This window comes from Lolium rigidum, chromosome 4 (genome assembly GCF_022539505.1).
Source record: "Lolium rigidum isolate FL_2022 chromosome 4, APGP_CSIRO_Lrig_0.1, whole genome shotgun sequence".
NCBI classification, from domain to species: domain Eukaryota; kingdom Viridiplantae; phylum Streptophyta; class Magnoliopsida; order Poales; family Poaceae; genus Lolium; species Lolium rigidum.
The window spans coordinates 25,347,861-25,368,547 of NC_061511.1; the positions used below are offsets into that span (position 1 = coordinate 25,347,861).

Sequence of the window (20,687 nt, forward strand, 5' to 3'; positions counted from 1 at the left end):
GGGAAAGATTTGGTCGAGAATCTCGAGAAGCTACCAACACGTATGCGTAGCTTGCATTCGTGGTACCTTAATGCCTCAAAGGAAGGGATCGAGACTATCATGGTGCGAGTTAGGGAAGAGCACTACTTCCGGGAATACTGTGTGAACGTTGACTTCAACGAGCTTTTCCGATTATACAATCTCCGGGCCCTCGACAAATCTATCATCGGTTCCTATTGTACGTAAGTGATTTATTTAATTTGAGAAGTCTTTAGCTCAGCTCTCGTTCATTGTACTGCAGATTATAATCCTTTGTGCGTTATATTATGCAGATCGAAGATACTCGAATGCAAAAGGGATGAAATCACGAACATTGGGTTCATTGATCCGCACACAATGCATGTTAAAACCATAGAAGATCCCGTCTATAACAAGGATACACCGGAGACTTTGCTAAGGTTTTTGAAGCGACAACGTGACAAAAACCTAATAATTTGGCCTTACAACTTCCGAGTGAGTCTTCCTGTCTTATAACACATTATATTTTGCTCACCGTATGTCAAAATTTTAACTAATGCCTTATATATATGACACTACATATTTAAACGTGCGTAGGTTTCACTTTATTCTTCTCGTCATCAATATGCAAACTGGAGAAGTTGAAGTCTTTGACTCACTAAGCAAAGAACCGGAACTATACTTGTCTTGTTATTTAATGCTCAAAAGGTAATTTTAATTGTTATCGGTTTGTTTCGTTAATTTCCTGCTATGAACTAATTGATAACTCTTTTATGCATTTTCTTTTGTCGGGCAGCGTATGGGCAACTTTCATCAAGGAAGATACGTCCCATGAATGGCCACGGAGGCTGCGATGGAAGGCGAAAGTAAGTAGTACTACCTAGGTCCACACAACTTTAATTATCATACTTGACTATTGTTTGATTGACTTATATTCTTGTAAAGAAATGCCCGCAACAACCACAAGGGACTGATCTCTGTGGATTTCTACGTTTGCGAGTACATCCACAGAATTGTCAGCGAGAGAATTAATAATGCAAGAAATAAAGAGGTACGAAAACAATATTCACAAATTTGTTTTCTTATCATAAGTTGTGCTTGAGTTTCGGTAATAGTTGTTTCATTGTGGTTTGAATATATATATACACACACACATATCTCATGTACTCATTTGTATCTTATTCTTTTATAGTTGGCAACAAAGCGGAACAAGCTCTCAATCGATGACCGCTTCATAGCAATAGCCGAGGAATTGGCGGGATTCTTCCTTCAGGACGTCATACCACCATTCGCGAGTTCCACTATGAATGAAGATGTACATGTTACATATATAGTTGACTCGAAGAGTACCACTATGCTACATGTAATATATAGAGTACGGCTCGGAGAGTACCACTACTATGCATGAAGATCGATCTTCATGCATAGTGCTTCTTAATTTGCGATCTTATGCAATTACATGTGTGTTATATTATATGCACCAACTTGCTATGCATCATATTGATCTTCATGTACTTCAATAAACCCAAACGCGTTTACGGTGCATCGACGCGATATGAAACAAACCGATATCCCTAAACCCCTCCAAAAACCCTAAAACTTCAATTCTGCGCCGCGGCGGAGATTCGAGCAAATCCCCGCGCGGGGAACCTTTGGTACCGGTTCGTATTACCAACCGGTACCAAAGATCCTTAGCCCTGAGATCTCCTGGTGGCCCACGTGGAGGCCCCTTTTATACCGGTTCGTAAGCAACCGGTACGAAAGGGGGGGGGCTTTAGTGCCGAATAATTTGTACCGGTTGCAAAACCGGTACTAATGCCCCTATGGAACCGGTACAGATGAGCGTTTTTCTACTAGTGGATGTATCCATATACTAAATTAGATTTAGATAATCCAAATTTTAATTAAGTTGAAACATTTCTTTATGCACGGAGAGATTAGTACTATACTTCCTCCCTTTACCTTTTTTTGTTTTGTTTGTGCAAGCTCTCAGATGCCTTATAAAAACATCATGCCCGGCTCCCGACCCCTCCCTCCTGGACTCTCGAGCGCGCGCACGTAGGTGAAGAAGATTGTGGAAGACCTCAAGCCGTCCGCCGCACCGGTGGAGCTCGCTCGCCGGCGTCTAGATTCAACCAAGGTAACCAACTGACACACCACGAAGCTAGTACTTGCAGTATCTAGCTAGTTTGAGTCGTACTCCAAGAGTTCCAGCTTCCATGTCGCTTCTAGACGGGTTTTTCTTGTCTTGGCCATCACTGAAAAGCTCGCATCCTCTCCATGATCATCGAGCAACCTCGCCCCGCCTCCAAAGTTACTTCAGAGTCCACGAGCTCCAGCTTCTGTATGCACGATACTACTATATAATACTTTAAACGTCACTTCAACTAGTAATTTTATTGCTGGAATTAAAATTTTGATCCGTCCCATGCGGTTTAAACAAAGTTGACCTCACTTTCCTTTCGCCGACCTACCAATTATGGGAATCTCCATCTTCTACATGATTTGACAGCTGAAATTTGGATGTGAGTAAGTAGCCACTATCGGATGCCGTGAAAGAATCCCTGAGGTTTTGCGCACGCGTATCCACTATCCAGTTGGTAACACGGGAACTTTCCTTTTCGCTGTCGCTCCTTTGGCCTTTGCTATCGTCTCATCTTGCTACGAGCAGCCTAGCTTTAAGCCTACTCACTGTATAGTGATTATACTGTATATATACTATGATAAATCGATTGATTAATTAGCGAATGCTTTGCCTTTAAGCTAGGTTGTCGTGAGTTGTAATCGTGTGAGTTAAACGCGTGTGACGCTTTCTACCCTTCGACACTCCTGGAATTAGTGCGCATGGACGATTTCTGATTTTGCCGGAAGTGCAAACGCTTTCTATCTTTGATGAGACACAAAGGTTCAAAGTAGAATCATCAACGAATCAGCTGTAAACGTGCCCTCTCGTGGTTAGCAGTTGGGATATGCCGAGAATCAATCAGTGGTAACTAGATGGCTGTATGGCTGTATCCGGTACCAAGGATCAAAGTTTAGACTCTAGTGACCCGATGCAAACGGCGCAAAGTGGTCGTTTGCGTCCATTTGGTTAAAATTTGGGCCTGCTTTCAGTCTAGCGGCCCGATGCATAGTGATTGGCCCATCCTTCGAGACGTATGCGTGCTCCAAATGCGTCTGCGTAGACGCGCCTCTTACTCGGGCCCACCTGGCGATGACCGCGAGGCTTGAATCGCTGCCCTCCCTATGAGGCCTGAATCGCTACCCTCCCTGCAAGGCCACATCGCTGCCCCTCCCACTGACTAGACACATGCCTACTCACTGCGGCATCTTCAATGGTATGCTTCGGCTTCGGTGTCATCACCAATACTAGTGGGCGGCGGCTGGGCTTTCGGGTCACCATCAATGTCACGCGTGTGGAAAGTTGCCCACCCCATCCCTTTATAATAGGCAATCGGCTTTCGCCCACGCCATTGCGAGAGCAGCTAGCCAAGATCGACACCATCGTGAGCCAGTCTTCTCCATAGAACAGTCAGCGCGACGTCGGCCATGGGCAAGGGATGGCCATGGCGGAAACCAAAGCATGACCCCGAGGCCGAGTCTGATGGCGTGTATTTCACACGTTCGTTGGGCAACCCCAAGAGGAAGGTATGATGCGCACAGCAGCAAGTTTTCCCTCAGAAAGAAACCAAGGTTTATCGAACCAGGAGGAGCCAAGAGGCACGTTGAAGGTTGATGGCGGCGGGATGTAGTGCGGCGCAACACCGGAGATTCCGGCGCCAACGTGGAACCTGCACAACACAACCAAGCTACTTTGCCCCAACGAAACGGTGAGGTTGTCAATCTCACCGACTTCTTTGTAACAAAGGATTAACCGTATTGTGTGGAAGATGATTGTTTGCGGAGAAAACGGTAGAAACAAGTATTGCGATGGATTGTATTTCGGTAAAGAGAATTGGACCGGGGTCCACGGTTCACTAGAGGTGTCTCTCCCATAAGACGAACGGCATGTTGGGTGAACAAATTACGGTTGGGCAATTGACAAATAAAGAGAGCATGACAATGCACATACATATCATGATGAGTATAGTGAGATTTAATTGGGCATTACGACAAAGTACATAGACCGCCATCCAAGCTGCATCTATGCCTAAAAAGTCCACCTTCGAGGTTATCATCCGAACCCCCTCCGGTATTAAGTTGCAAACAACGAGACAATTGCATTAAGTATGGTGCGTAATGTAATCAACAACTACATCCTTAGACATAGCATCAATGTTTTATCCCTAGTGGCAACGACACAACACAACCTTAGAACTTTACGTCACTTGTCCCGAGTGTCAATGCGAGGCATGAACCCACTATCGAGCATAAGTACTCCCTCTTGGAGTTAAAAGCATCTACTTGGCCAGAGCATCTACTAATAACGGAGAGCATGCAAGATCATAAACAACACATAAGCATAACTTTGATAATCAACATAACAAGTATTCTCTATTCATCGGATCCCAACAAACGCAACATATAGAATTACATATAGATGATCTTGATCATGATAGGCAGCTCACAAGATCCAGACAATGATAGCACAATGGGGAGAAGACAACCATCTAGCTACTTGCTATGGACCCATAGTCCGGGGGTAGACTACTCACTCATCACTCCGGAGGCGACCATGGCGGTGTAGAGTCCTCCGGGAGATGAATCCCCTCTCCGGCGAGGGTGCGGAGAGCGATCTCCGAGGATCCCCGAGATGGGATCGGCGGCGACGGCGTCTCGGTAATGTTTTCCGTATCGTGGCTCTCGGTGCTGGGGGTTTCGTCACGGAGGCTATTTGTAGGCGGAAGGGCAGGTCAAGAGGCGGCACGGGGGGCCCAAACCACGGGCCGGCGCGGCCGGGGGTGGGGCCGCGCCGCCCTAGGGTTTGGCCACCCTGTGGCCCCTCTTCGTCTCTCCTTCGGACTTCGGAAGCTTCGTGAGAAAATAGGCCTCTGGGCTTTTATTTCGTCCAATTCCGAGAATATTTCTTTACTAGGATTTCTGAAACCAAAAACAGCGAAAACGACAGCGGCACTTCGGCATCTTGTTAATAGGTTAGTTCCGGAAAATGCACGAATATGATATAAAGTGTGCATAAAACATGTAGATAACATCAATAATGTGGCATGGAACACAAGAAATTATCGATACGTTGGAGACGTATCGGCATCCCCAAGCTTAGTTACTGCTCGTCCCGAGCGAGGTAAAACGATAACAAAGATAATTTACGGAGTGACATGCCATCATAAACTTGATCATACTATTTGTAAAGCATATGTAGAGAATGCAGCGATCAAAACAATGTGTATGACATGAGTAAACAAGTGAATCATAAAGCAAAGACTTTTCATGAATAGCACTTCAAGACAAGCATCAATAAGTCTTGCATAAGAGTTAACTCATAAAGCAATAATTCGAAGTAAAGGTATTGAAGCAACACAAAAGAAGATTAAGTTTCAGCGGTTGCTTTCAACTTGTAACATGTATATCTCATGGATATTGTCAACATAGAGTAATATAATAAGTGCAATAAGCAAGTATGTAAGAATCAATGCACGAGTTCACACAAGTGTTTGCTTCTTGAGGTGGAGAGAAATAGGTGAACTGACTCAACATAAAAGTAAAAGAATGGTCCTCATAGAGGAAAAGCATCGATTGCTATATTTGTGCTAGAGCTTTGATTTTGAAAACATGAAACAATTTTGTCAACGGTAGTAATAAAGCATATGCATCATGTAAATTATATCTTATAAGTTGCAAGCCTCATGCATAGTGTACTAATAGTGCTCGCACCTTGTCCTAATTAGCTTGGACTACCTGGATTATCACCGCAATACATATGCTTTAACCAAGTATCACAAAGGGGTACCTCTATGCCGCTTTGTACAAAGGTCTAAGGAGAAAGCTCGCATTTGGATTTCTCGCTTTTGATTATTCTCAACTTAGACATCCATACCGGGACAACATAGACAACGAGATAATGGACTCCTCTTTTAATGCTTTAAGCATTCAACAACAATTAATTCTTTTCTCATTAGAGATTTGAGGATGTTTGTCCAAAGCTGAAACTTCCACCATGGAACATGGCTTTAGTTAGCGGCCCAATGTTCTTCTCTCACAATATGCATGCTCAAACCATTCAACTCGGTGTAGATCGCCCTTACTTCGGACAAGACGAACATGCATAGCAACTCACATGAAATTCAACAATGAGTTGATGGCGTTCCCCGGTAAACATGGTTATCGCACAACAAGCAACTTAATAAGAGATAAAGTGCATAATTACATATTCAATACCACAATAGTTTTTAAGCTATTTGTCCCATGAGCTATATATTGCAAAGGTGAATGATGGAATTTTAAAGGTAGCACTCAAGCAATTTACTTTGGAATGGCGGGAAAATACCATGTAGTATAGGTAGGTATGGTGGACACAAATGGCATAGTGGTTGGCTCAAGTATTTTGGATGCATGAGAAGTATTCCCTCTCGATACAAGGTTTAGGCTAGCAAGGTTGTTTGAGGCAAACACAAGGATGAACTAGTACAGCAAAACTCACATAAAAGACATATTGAAAGCATTATAATACTCTATACCAGTCTTCCTTGTTGTTCAAACTCAAAACTAGAAATTATCTAGACCTTAGAGAAACCAAATATGCAAACCAAATTTTAGCATGCTCTATGTATTTCTTCATTAATGGGTGCAAAGCATATGATGCAAGAGCTTAAACATGAGCACAACAATTGCCAAGTATCACATTACCCAAAACATTTTTAGCAATTACTACATGTATCATTTTCCAATTCCAACCATATAACAATTTAACGAAGGAGAAACTTCGCCATGAATACTATGAGTAGAAACCAAGGACATATTTGTCCATAAGCTACAGCGGAGTGTGTATCTCTCCCATAAAGTGAATGCTAGGATCCATTTTATTCAAACAAAACAAAAACAAAAACAAAACGACGCTCCAAGAAAAAGCACATAAGATGTGGCCGAATAAAAATGTAGTTTCGGGGGAGGAACCTGATAATTTGTTGATGAAGAAGGGGATGCCTTGGGCATCCCCAAGCTTAGACAGCTTGAGTCTTCTTGATATATGCAGGGGTGAACCGCCGGGTGCATCCCCAAGCTTAGAGCTTTCACTCTCCTTGATCATGTTGCATCATACTCCTCTCTTGATCCTTGAAAACTTCCTCCACACCAAACTCGAAACAACTCATTAGAGGGTTAGTGCACAATATAAATTGACATATTCAGAGGTGACACACTCATTCTTAACACTTCTGGACATTGCATAATGCTACTGGACATTAGTGGATCAAAGAAATTCATCCAACATAGCGAAAGAGGCAATGCGAAATAAAAGGCAGAATCTGTCAAAACAGAACAGTTCGTATTGACGAATTTTAAAATGGCACCAGACTTGCTCAAATGAAAATGCTCAAATTGAATGAAAGTTGCGTACATATCTGAGGATCATGCACGTAAATTGGCATAATTTTCTGAGCTTCCTGCAGGGCAGTGGGCTCAGATTCGTGACAGCAAAGAAATCTGGAACTGCGCAGTAATCCAAATCTAGTACTTACTTTTCTATCAACGGCTTAACTTGGCACAACAAAACTCAAAACTAAGATAAGGAGAGGTTGCTACAGTAGTAAACAACTTCCAAGACACAAAATAAAAACAAAGTACTGTAGGTAAAAACATGGGTTGTCTCCCATAAGCGCTTTTCTTTAACGCCTTTCAGCTAGGCGCAGAAAGTGTGTATCAAGTAACATCGAGAGATGAAGCATCAACATCATAATTTGTTCTAATGATAGAATCATAAGGTACCTTCATTCTCTTTCTAGGGAAGTGTTCCATACCTTTCTTGAGAGGAAATTGATATTTTATATTTCCTTCCCTCATATCAATAATAGCACCAACGAGTTCGAAGAAAAGGTCTTCCCAATATAATTGGACAAGATGCATTGCATTCAATATCCAAGACAACAAAATCAACGGGAACAAGATTATTGTTAACGGTAATGCGAACATTATCAACTTTACCCAAAGGTTTCTTTGTAGAATGATCAGCAAGATTAACATCCAAATAACAATTTTTCGGCGGTGGCAAGTCAAGCATATTATAAATTTTCTTAGGCATAACGAAATACTTGCACCAAGATCACATAAAGCATTACAATCAAAATCTTTAACCTTCATCTTAATGATGGGCTCCCAACCATCTTCTAGCTTTTTAGGAATAGAGGCTTCGCGCTCTAGTTTCTCTTCTCTAGCTTTTATGAGAGCATTTGTAATATGATGCGTGAAAGCCAAATTTATAGCACTAGCATTAGGACTTTTAGCAAGTTTTTGCAAGAACTTTATAACTTCAGAGATGTGGCAATCATCAAAATTCAAACCATTATAATCTAAAGCAATGGGATCATCATCCCCAATGTTGGAAAAAATTTCAGCGGCTTTATCGCAAGCGGTTTCGAGCGGTTTTAGCGGTTTCGAGGCGGTTTTTCGCGCTTTGCATTAGAAGTGGAAACATTGCTAACACCAATTCTTTTATTAGTATGAGTAGGAGGTGCAGCAACATGTGTAGCATTATCATTACTAATGGTGGTAATAGTCCAAACTTTAGCTATATTTTTCTCTTTAGCTAGTTTTTCATTTTCTTCTCTATCCCACCTAGCACGCGATTCGGCCATTAATCTTATATTCTCATTAATTCTAACTTGAATGGCATTTGCTGTAGTAACAATTTTATTTTCAATGTCCCTATTAGGCATAACTTTCGATTTCAAAAGATCAACATCGGAGGCAAGACTATCAACTCTAGAAACAAGAATATCAATTTTATTGAGCTTTTCCTCAACAGATTTGTTAAAGGCGGTTTGTGTACTAATAAATTCTTTAAGCATGGCTTCAAGTCCAGGGGGTGAATTCCTATTATTGTTGTAAGAATTCCCATAAGAATTAGCATAACCGTTACCATTATTATAAGGATATGGCCTATAGTTATTACTAGAATTGTTCAGATAAGCATTGTTGTTGAAATTATTATTTTTAATGAAGTTTACATCAACATGTTCTTCTTGTGCAACCAATGAAGCTAACGGAACATTATTAGGATCAACATTAGTCCTATCATTCGCAAGCATAGACATAATAGCATCAATTTTATCACTCAAGGAGGAGGATTCTTCGACAGAATTTACCTTCTTACCTTGTGGAGCTCTTTCCGTGTGCCATTCAGAGTAATTTATCATCATATCATCAAGAAGTTTTGTAGCTGCCCCCAATGTGATGGACATAAAGGTACCTCCAGCAGCTGAATCCAATAAATTCCGCGAAGAAAAATTTAGTCCTGCATAGAAGGTTTGGATGATCATCCAAGTAGTCAGTCCATGGGTTGGGCAATTTTTAACCAGAGATTTCATTCTTTCCCAAGCTTGAGCAACATGTTCAGTATCTAATTGTTTAAAATTCATTATGCTACTCCTCAAAGATATAATTTTAGCAGGGGGATAATATCTACCAATAAAAGCATCCTTGCATTTAGTCCATGAATCAATACTATTCTTAGGCGAGAGATAGCAACCAATCTTTAGCTCTTCCTCTTAATGAGAAAGGGAACAATTTTAGTTTAATAATATCACCATCTACATCTTTATATTTTTGCATTTCACATAGTTCAACAAAATTATTGAGATGGGCAGCGGCATCATCGGAACTAATTCCGGAAAATTGATTGTTCATGACAAGATTCAATAAAGCGGGTTTAATTTCAAAGAATTCTGCTGTAGTAGCGAGGTGGAGCAATAGGTGTGCATAAGAAATCATTATTATTTGTGGTTGTGAAGTCACACAACTTAGTATTTTCAGCGTTGGCCATTTTAGCAATAGTAAATAAAGCAAACTAGATAAAGTAAATGCAAGTAAACTAATTTTTTTGTGTTTTCGATATAGCAAACAAGATAGCAAATAAAGTAAAACTAGCAACTAATTTTTTTGTATTTTGATTTAGTGCAGCAAACAAAGTAGTAAATAAAATAAAGCAAGACAAAAACAAAGTAAAGAGATTGAGAAGTGGAGACTCCCCTTGCGGCGTGTCTTGATCTCCCCGGCAACGGCGCCGGAAAAAGAGCTTGATGGCGTGTATTTCACACGTTCGTTGGGCAACCCCAAGAGGAAGGTATGATGCGCACGGCGGCAAGTTTTCCCTCGAGAAAGAAACCAAGGTTTATCGAACCGGGAGGAGCCAAGAAGCACGTTGAAGGTTGATGGCGGCGGGATGTAGTGCGGCGCAACACCGGAGATTCCGGCGCCAACGTGGAACCTGCACAACACAACCAAGCTACTTTGCCCCAACGAAACGGTGAGGTTGTCAATCTCACCGGCTTGCTGTAACAAAGGATTAACCGTATTGTGTGGAAGATGATTGTTTGCGAGAGAAAACGGTAGAAACAAGTATTGCGGTAGATTGTATTTCGGTAAAGAGAATTGGACCGGGGTCCACGGTTCACTAGAGGTGTCTCTCCCATAAGACGAACAGCATGTTGGGTGAACAAATTACGGTTGGGCAATTGACAAATAAAGAGAGCATGACAATGCACATACATATCATGATGAGTATAGTGAGATTTAATTGGGCATTACGACAAAGTACATAGACCGCCATCCAAGCTGCATCTATGCCTAAAAAGTCCACCTTCGGGTTATCATCCGAACCCCCTCCGGTATTAAGTTGCAAACAACGAGACAATTGCATTAAGTATGGTGCGTAATGTAATCAACAACTACATCCTTAGACATAGCATCAATGTTTTATCCCTAGTGGCAACGACACAACACAACCTTAGAACTTTACGTCACTTGTCCCGGTGTCAATGCGAGGCATGAACCCACTATCGAGCATAAGTACTCCCTCTTGGAGTTAAAAGCATCTACTTGGCCAGAGCATCTACTAATAACGGAGAGCATGCAAGATCATAAACAACACATAAGCATAACTTTGATAATCAACATAACAAGTATTCTCTATTCATCGGATCCCAACAAACGCAACATATAGAATTACATATAGATGATCTTGATCATGATAGGCAGCTCACAAGATCCGACAATGATAGCACAATGGGGAGAAGACAACCATCTAGCTACTGCTATGGACCCATAGTCCGGGGGTAGACTACTCACTCATCACTCCGGAGGCGACCATGGCGGTGTAGAGTCCTCCGGGAGATGAATCCCCTCTCCGGCGGGGTGCGGGAGGCGATCTCCGGGATCCCCGAGATGGGATCGGCGGCGACGGCGTCTCAGTAATGTTTTCCGTATCGTGGCTCTCGGTACTGGGGGTTTCGTCACGGAGGCTATTTGTAGGCGGAAGGGCAGGTCAAGAGGCGGCACGGGGGGCCCAAACCATAGGCCGGCGCGGCCAGGGGTGGGGCCGCGCCGCCCTAGGGTTTGGCCACCCTGTGGCCCCTCTTCGTCTCTCCTTCGGACTTCTGGAAGCTTCGTGAGAAAATAGGCCTCACGGGCTTTTATTTCGTCCAATTCCGAGAATATTTCTTTACTAGGATTTCGAAACCAAAAACGAGCGAAAACGACAAGCGGCACTTCGGCATCTTGTTAATAGGTTAGTTCCAGAAAATGCACGAATATGATATAAAGTGTGCATAAAACATGTAGATAACATCAATAATGTGGCATGGAACACAAGAAATTATCGATACGTTGGAGACGTATCAGAGTCCTCTACAACGAAGAAGAATAAGAAGAAGGCGAAGAAGCCACACATCTGCGTGTTCGTCACTGTCGAAGTGCCCCCCACCCTATACCACGAGTGTATGCCATGCTCCATTGGGTGGACTAACGTCCACCTTTCCACCGGGTGGCGCCTTAGCCACCGGAGGGTTCCCATGTGGTCGGTGCCATGGGAGGGATGGGGGCGGCGACGGGAGATCACCTGACGCATGGCCATTATGTTCAACTTCAAGTCGCTGATGTGGGACACATTTGGGCACCTCGAATGTGATTCGAGGCGCTGAGCAGGGTTCCTCGACGACGATGAGTTCAACTACGTCACTCCGCTCGCGCTGGTGAAGGAGGAAAAGAAAGAGGAAGAGGAGGAGCGTAACGACATCGACGACTACCTTGGTTAATTACCTAGCTTACTTCGCGGAGAAGGCGAAGGTGGAGGGTAGGGTGGACGAGCTTCCCCTCATGCCGGAAACGTGGATGAGGAGGATGCGTTTAGGATGGCCATGAAGGCGTCGCAGGAGCAGCCCCCGCCACCACAGGCACAAGCGCCACCGCGCTATGCCTCGCCAGTCATACCTCCCGGCCTCTCAGAGGAGGAGGCCATGAGGTTGGCCTTGGAGGCCTCGACCGTGGCGCCTCCAGCGTGGTCACCGTGCGCACCACCTCCTTCCTACGACGCACCACATCCAAAGCATTCCCCACTGCCTTCCCGGGTGCCCCACGCGGAGTGGCCATCACCTCCTCCTCCTGCACGAACATCGCCACCGACAGTCAACATCTTGTTGGATAACAGTCAACAGTGAATCTACTAGTTTGAAAAAAAGTTGGATAAAAATGCGTCAGGCCGCTTACCTCCGAACCAAACGGATGCGACAGCCAAAACGGTCAATTTGGTGTCTGTAGCCCGACCCAAACGGATGCCGGCGGAGGTGTCCATTGAGATGTACTCCCTCCGGTCGGATTAAATTGACGCGGAGGAGAGCCAAACTTAGCCTATCCCGTGTGTAAATCCACGTCAATTAAAGAAGAGCAGAGGTAGTACAACCCCTTAATTTTGGGACGGCAGATTTGTTGATGATGCTGTTCCAGAGGCTTCTAGACTAACCTCGACACAACTCTTGGTCGAGCCCGTAACGAGAGAGTTTTCATTTTTGAGATAATCTTTCTCGAGAGAGAGAGAGTTGCAGCGCCGTGTTCAAACCAAAAAGGATATCCGAGGATCGGGAGCGTGTCCACGTCATCGCCATCTCGCATCTCGCGTCGCGTGATTCGCATCGGACGCAGGAGCGTTACGGGCGACGCGAAAGTACGGAAGTGCCCCTCCCAGCCCTTTTTGTGTTCCGCCACCCCACCTCACGACTCACGCCTCCGCCGCTTCGTCGTCTTCCCCCACCAGAACCGCCGCTCTATCCCGTCGCGCCTCCCCCCAGAACTCCGCGGCGGCGGCGGGCGACGGAGCCACTGCTGCTGGTGGTGGTGCTGCCGACTCCCCGTCCAGGTCAGTCACCGCCTCCCCCGCCGCACCCCGCCCTTCTCTACCTCCTCCGCGCGCGCGGTTGCCGTAGGACGGACGGATTGGTCCGTGGGTTTCCCTGCTGCTCGGTTCCGCTCCGATCAATGGGCCACTCACGGCGGAATTACTACTCGATTTTACTCCGTTTCACGAGCCCTCTACCGATTTCCGTTCCTTCTCCCTTAGTTCCGATGGGAGGCGAGTTTCAGTTACGGACGGGTTCGGGGGCGAGATCGGGTCATCAGACGCAGGGCCATAAACACCAGAGAATTATCCCGCCCTCGCCGCCGAAGCAGGAACCGGATCGCGCGTCGCCGTCTCCGTAGAGTGGGTATGCTCGTTTTGTTGGTTTCCGCTTTGCGCGACGCGATGCGATTCCGTTGGTCTGCAGGTGGTGGCGGCCGCACCCGCTTGTCCGCGAGCGACGTGGCGGATTCGGTCGATCGATCGACCTCCGCGACTACGGCGGCGGTCTGCTTTGCCTCGAGTCCTTATCTGATCGCCCACGCTTTTCGGTGGCGGCCCAGCCTGGCTTTCCCGTGGTGACAGATACCAATTTGTGTACGATTCTCTCTTCGTTCTGCTCGGCGTCTTGTGGTTCCTGTCATCTTGCTGATGCGTTAGCTGTGGGTGTCAGATTAGGTAGAACTAGAAGAGCCATTGTTGTAACCATTGTTGATTTGTTTCTTTTGTGTTTTTGTTAGGAGAGTAGTACATGCCAGCATTATTATGTTTGCTGATTGGTGTGATCCAACTTGTGGGGGAGGCAACCAATTAGTTTTGCGACTAAAACTTGATGCATTTACTGCTAATTTTTTTTTTTTCAATTTGCTAGCTGTGGCCACTTGAGTTACTCTGCCCCCACGTTGTTGAAAGTCAGCCTTATCTAAATTTTGCTGTCATGATTTCGGCGACACATATATTCTCTGCGCTAGCAAGCTGCAGATTCCTGTCATATTCTGCAAATCCAGTCAACATTGACTTTGCTTTAGTTGACCTTTCCATACCTCATGTTATGTTATCCAGTACATCAATTAGGATGTGCTATAGGTGCACCACTTGTATTAACTGTCTAATAAAACATGCGAAATATGGTATGCTCAGTTGCTGCTGAGCTTCCCAACTTATGTGAAACTATGCCACTGTCATTTGTGCAAACCTTCCCAATTACAGGGGCGCCACTTTGCTTTAGTTTTCATCTCTGTTGATTTGTTCATTTTCTGTTTATGTTAGGAGAGTAGTAGATGTCTGCCTTATTATGTTTGCAGATTGGTGGGATCCAACTTGTGTGGGAGCCAACCAATAGGTTTTGTGGCTAAAACTTGATGCATTTCCTGTTAATTCTTTTTTCTGTTTGCTAGCTGTCGCCGCTTTAGTTACTCTGCACCCATGTTGTTGAAAGTTAGTCTTACCTAAATTTCGCCATCATGTCTTTGGTGGCATATATTCTTTGCGCTAGCAGGCTCCAGATTCCTGTCATATTCTGCAAATCTAGTCAACAGTGACTTTTTCTTTAGTTGACCTTTTTCGTACCTCATGTTATCTTCTAATATATCAATTAGGATGTGCTATATAGGTGCACACTTGTATAAACTGTCTAATTAAACATGTGAAATATGTTATGTTCAGTTGCTGCTGAGCTTTTCCATCTTATGTGAAACCATGCCACTGTCATTTTTTGTGCAAACCTTCCCTGTTGTGCAAACTGATTACATATTCACAAGTTTTAGTTTGAACTTCTACATCTGATAGATAGTCATTGTCATACTCATGTGGACAACATAATTAGATATGTATGTTTTTGGTTGTCCATGCAAGGCGACTGCATGGATGTGCTGCTTCAGTTTTCCCTTAACGAATGGCATTATGGGATCTCCATCGCCTCATTTCTCACATTAGTTCTGGTAGGAGGCGCACATGATAAATAAATTTTCTGATAGCATTTGTGCAGTACTAGATCTAGCATAATCACTGTTCCTGTGTATTGATTCTTGTTTTCTTTTCAGATGGACAACCATAATCACTCACCGCCCCATGTCCCTGAAGTAACACTGGACATTTCATCTGCTTCTGGAGTAGCTGGGGGCAAAGCTTGCAGAGGTGCCGCCTGCGACTTTTCTGACACCAGTAACACCTCGAAAGATGCAAAGGAGAGATCTGCGTCCATGAGGAAGCTCCTAATTGCTGTGATCCTTTGCGTTATATTCATGGCAGTCGAAGTGGTTGGAGGCATCAAAGCAAACAGTCTTGCAATCCTGACTGATGCAGCCCATCTCCTTTCTGATGTTGCAGCATTTGCCATATCTTTATTCTCTCTATGGGCAGCTGGTTGGGAAGCGACACCACAGCAGTCATATGGATTTTTCCGTATTGAAATTCTGGGCGCATTGCTTTCCATTCAGCTTATATGGCTCCTTGCTGGCATACTTGTCTACGAAGCTATCAATAGGCTCCTCAATGAAAGTGGCGAGGTACAGGGCTCCCTCATGTTTGCTGTATCAGCTTTTGGCTTGTTTGTTAACATCATAATGGCAGTGTTGCTTGGTCACGACCATGGGCACGGTGGGCATGGGCACAGCCATGGTCATGACCATGGACATTCACATGACCATGATCATGGACACTCGGAGGATGACCATCCCCATCACGAAGATCATGAGCAGGGCCATGTACGCCATGAGCACAGTCATGGTACCTCCATAACCATCACAACTCATGAGCACTCTCATTCAAGCAGTGGACTACATCATGATGCCGAGGAACCGTTGCTTAAGCATGATGGTGATTGTGAGAGTACCCAGCCTGGTGCCAAGGCCGCTAAGAAGGCTAACCGTAATATCAATGTGCACAGTGCTTATCTGCATGTTATCGGGGACTCCATCCAGAGCATTGGTGTAATGATTGGAGGTGGTCTCATCTGGTACAAGCCTGAATGGAAGATTATTGATCTCATATGCACCCTCATCTTCTCTGTGATTGTACTGTTTACCACAGTCAAGATGATTCGGAACATTCTTGAAGTTCTGATGGAGAGCACACCCCGCGAGATCGATGCCACCAGGCTCGAGAGTGGTCTCCGTGAGATGGAAGGTGTGATTGCTGTCCATGAGCTGCACATCTGGGCTATCACAGTGGGGAAGGTACTGTTGGCATGCCACGTGACCATCACACAGGATGCGGATGCAGATCAGATGCTTGACAAGGTCATTGGGTACATCAAGGCAGAGTACAACATCAGTCATGTGACGATTCAGATCGAGCGCGAGTAAGGTACAGATAGCTGGGGATGAAAATTGCGCTTGTTCACGGCTTATCTTCCTAAAATGCGGTTGTTGTTAGCTTTGCCCTTGCAAAAAGGCGTTGCAGGTTCATCTAGCTGTTATCTTTGGTGCTGGAGAAATATTATATATGTTCGATTTATCATTAGCTCTTTAGGTGGATGAACTATTATCAGGGTGGTGTAGTCTGTGTTCACATGGATGCAGTTTTCAGACGTTTATTGAGCCCCCTTTTGAGCTCATCAACCCGCATGTGTAGTTCAGGTGCACCCTTTCTTGTCACTTTATGTAAAGCTCTGCTTGTTATGGCATGGATATTGTCAAGTTTTTCTAGCCGTTTTGAGCTTGCTTCCTACAGTTGAATGGAGGAAAGTACAAGCACTCCTTGTTTTTCTATCTGTGAATTTGCAGTGTGTATCTCTCGTGTCACTATATATCTTATTTCTTCTGAGCAGTACATGTATCTTTGCTTCAGAAATTTGTTCACAATGGTTTCTGAAGTGGAATGCACCACTGATATAGTCTTGCAGGCTACAGTATTTGACAGTAAAGATATACGCCATCCAAAGGGGGCTTCAGTTGGTCTGTTTTCGTTCTGTGAAGTGTACACCCATTCTGTTGATGCCTCCAATGTATTTGTGCTCGCGTTCCAGCTTGCATCTATCAACATTTCAGCTGTTACGTCTCTTATTCTCTTCTACTTTGTACAAACGAGTGATCATTTGAATTGAGTTGATTATTTGCCCAGTGTCGTGCATCAACATTTTCGAAAAAGAAAAACCGCCCCAACATGGGGCCAGGTATCATCTAGTATTGTATGGAAATTAATCTATAGTTTTGCAGTGTCATATAGTTCTGATTTTTGAGCAAAAATTGACTCGGTTCCAAGGTGAACTCAACGCCACCAACAAAGAGAAGGATTCATACTTGTTCTGAATGCTTTCAAACCCTTGTCAAATTTTGACCACATCATGCTTCAAGGGAGAGTTGGTGACAACTACAGTTCAGGTTGCCATCTGTTTCAATAGGATTTAAGATGTCATATACTGGAAAGGTGGAATCAAAACTTTTCAGAGCATTCTACCACCATGCATAACAAACCCAGAACAAGAATCTCCAAATAAAATTGAGATGGATCAAAGCACAAGCTCACAGTCATGTCTTGACTGGCATTGCATTGGATTCAGTTTGGGTTTTGACTTACAGAACATAGCATATGCAGCAGTAGAAATCAAATCTGGAAACCCCATAACACTGAACGACACTGTCCAAACTTCACTCCCATGTTTCACAAGAGGAAAATGCCAATCTTAAAACTACTACTGGCAACAGTAACAACATCACATTCTTGGATGAATCAGCATCCTAGGACTGATCAGACCATGTAATACATGTGCTTACTGTGAATAAGAAGGATTAAACAGATTTGAGTCCTACGCCAACGGCATTCCGCCTAGCTCCCACCTCCAGCAACTTGAGCATTATGCTTAATTGTTTATATATGCAAGTTTTGCTTAGACAGGTGTTTGATACAACAGTTTAATCGTTCACAAAAGTAGTAAAAGCTGCATATTGAACACTAGGCAAGCATATCAGACCTGTTCTGCATATCAAGCAACTCGAGAGCTCTATGCAATTATGCTGCAAGGCAATAAAGAAAGATGCTAGATTGACTAGCAAAATCTGCTAATCACTTTGAACAAGGACACATACTTAGCTACATTTAACCAAATGGCTACCAATTTCCTCACCTCTCAATTTCAATAAATCATGACCAATTAAACGTTCGGGGCCTCGCCTTTCGAAAATAAGTACTCAGTAGCACAGGCATTTGCTCAAACCTTCATTAACTAAACATAACAGTTCAGTAACAATTAGATATATATTGTCCTCACGAAAACATAAAGCCGTGATCACCCATCAATACGGCTTTAGTCTCGAAACTAGAATTACATTAGCATAGCCCTACAGAGATAGCTACGGACATCAACCATCATATAAACAAAACTAAACACTAGCACACCAGCTAAGCTTCAGGATAAAACAGGGCAATAGAGGCCGTGATCTTGATAGCAGCATTGTCGTCAGGATGAACGGACTTGGGCACGGAAAACTGGAAGAAGTCATCAGGATCAGGGAGCCCATCCAAGGGATTGGTGCATGGTACATCGAATGAGGTTATGACATCGTGTTTAGATGTCTGAGAATTCGGAGTAGCGAGGAAGTGGAGTTCAAGCTCACATTTCACTGCCTGTGGTGGTGGCGGTCGCAACCAAGAAATGTCTTTAGGTTCGGGAGATATGCAGATTGCAGAGACCGTGCTGCCGAATGGCCTCCGTGCCACGAATAGCACAAGCAGGTGCTGTCTGGAGCCACGGACGGCACTGACGACATTGAAGCCGCCCGAGAGGCGGATGTCGAAGCTCTTCCCGGGCTGGGTCTCGGCGGTGAATGGCCAGTTCTCCATGATGATGAAGTGATCCAGAAGGGCCCCCACGGAGCCGATGAAGCTGCAGGTATCCCGTGGGCAGCTCACCGTGAGCGCGTAACTGCATGACCGTCGGTGGGTGGGCAGGAAGTAGCGGGTCAGCAGGTCGGTGCAGCCGTAGGCGGCATTGGGGCACCTCACACGGATGGCCTCCACGGCGTTCTCCAAGGGCTGGTTCGGGCGGTAGCCGTCGGTGCCGTGGCCGCCGGAAACGTTGCACCTCGCTGCTGCGGCTGACCCTTCCCAGGATAAAGCCTTGAGGCATGTGAGGCACACCGCGTGCCCCTGGTCACACTGCAAGAGTGCAATCGAGTGTGAACAGGCCAGATACTTTGAGATACTGCCGGTATATGAAATATGTATAGACATGTAATAAAAGTATACTGTCCTAAACTGACGTAAAAGATGGTGTAGCTTAACTGGTATAGAAACAACGGTTTGTAACTGTTGATGGTGTAACTGTTCCGGAGGGCGCAGCGGTTGCGAGTTGTTTTCGTGTTCGTTGCTCAGCCGTAGTCGGCATTTGTTTCTCTTATCTTTCTTTTTCTTTTTTGTTTGGGCTTGGTTGTGCTGCGGTCCCAGCAAGCTTGTTGTATCTTGGTTGCTATATTAATATAGCGGGGCGAAAGCCTATTTCGAGGAGGAGGTAACTGTTGATGGCGTAATTTGGCTAGCTGGATTGTATAATCGGCCAAATTAATTTGATAGTCTATCAAGCTAATCAGTTGTTGGTTTGTATTTTACTTAAGAATTGCAACAGGGATTTTCTGGAAATAGAAGATACGTAAGAGAGTCCTAGCTAGATTTACAGACATGTGGAACTACGGCGATGATGCCTGGAACGTCCTAATCGGCTCAGGTGCTAAGTTGAAGGTATTTTTACAAAGGCCGTATTAAAGGAATAAGGTGGCTACTAGTTCAAAATGCAGAAGAGCCAAGCGGAAGATCGTCGGCACCACGTTTGATTTGCAAGTCTCATTATTATCTGGTGATATAAGCACCATGGCGAAGGTATCGTATTATTTTTCTGTAGGCCCAAAAGTATTTGTACGTGACTAGTTTGGAATGTAAACAACTTTTATGGTAACCGAATCAGAGAGAAGATTTCCTATTCGGTTTTAGCTCGAGAGTCCTAATATTATACGCAAAGTCCAGCGTGCCATATAAAATGTCAAGGCCATGGCCGATTGACGGGAACCAATCGATCTACTCAAATATACATCTACTTTTTACGTTTGTTTTTTATCGTTCTTCTCTCTTGTTTATCCTGCCATGCCCTAGCAACCCTAGGGTTTGGTTCATCTTTACCGTTTTGCGCTGAAAAGCGGTCGGTTCTCCTCCACGAAAGCGAGGAACCTTTGTTGCTTTGCTCGGAAAGCAATCGGGCGTCGTCACGAAAGCACGACAACTATCACAGTGTTGCGCGGCAGTTTTGCGTGCCAACACAATTGGCGACTCCGCTGGGGACGAAGAACAAGAACATATACACGATGAACACTGGCCTCAACAACGGGAGCGACATCGACCCGGACAACGCCATCGCCGTCACACTTGACGATCTGTCGGAAGATGATCGGCGCGAGCTTGAACGGGAGGTTGAAGAATATAT

At 44.5% G+C, this 20,687-nt stretch overlaps 1 protein-coding gene across 4 annotated transcripts; it reads left to right on the forward strand.

Annotated features, from left to right (window-relative positions):
• Positions 1 to 2,035: 2,035 nt before the first annotated feature.
• LOC124707955 (metal tolerance protein 1-like) lies at positions 2,036 to 16,923 on the forward strand. Of its 4 annotated transcripts, XM_047239646.1 has the most exons (3): positions 2,067 to 2,137; positions 15,131 to 15,216; positions 15,319 to 16,923. In XM_047239646.1, the coding sequence occupies exons 2-3, from the start codon at positions 15,139 to 15,141 to the stop codon at positions 16,579 to 16,581; spliced, it is 1,341 nt and encodes a 446-aa protein (XP_047095602.1). In that variant the 5' UTR covers positions 2,067 to 2,137; positions 15,131 to 15,138; the 3' UTR covers positions 16,582 to 16,923. The 4 variants fall into 4 exon arrangements, with proteins under 4 accessions (XP_047095603.1, XP_047095602.1, XP_047095604.1 ...); XM_047239647.1 differs by lacking the exon at positions 15,131 to 15,216 and having other exon boundaries at positions 2,036 to 2,137; XM_047239648.1 differs by lacking the exons at positions 2,067 to 2,137; positions 15,131 to 15,216 and adding an exon at positions 13,257 to 13,297.
• Positions 16,924 to 20,687: the final 3,764 nt, after the last annotated feature.

Excerpts from the sequence above, each read along its gene's own strand:
- LOC124707955 (XM_047239645.1), top strand. The coding sequence starts at position 15,124 with ATGCAAGGCGACTGCATGGATGTGCTGCTTCAGTTTTCCCTTAACGAA. Across the intron at positions 15,217-15,318 it reads CATTTCTCACATTAGTTCTG|ATGGACAACCATAATCACTC; the intron begins GTAGGAGGCGCA and ends TTTTCTTTTCAG.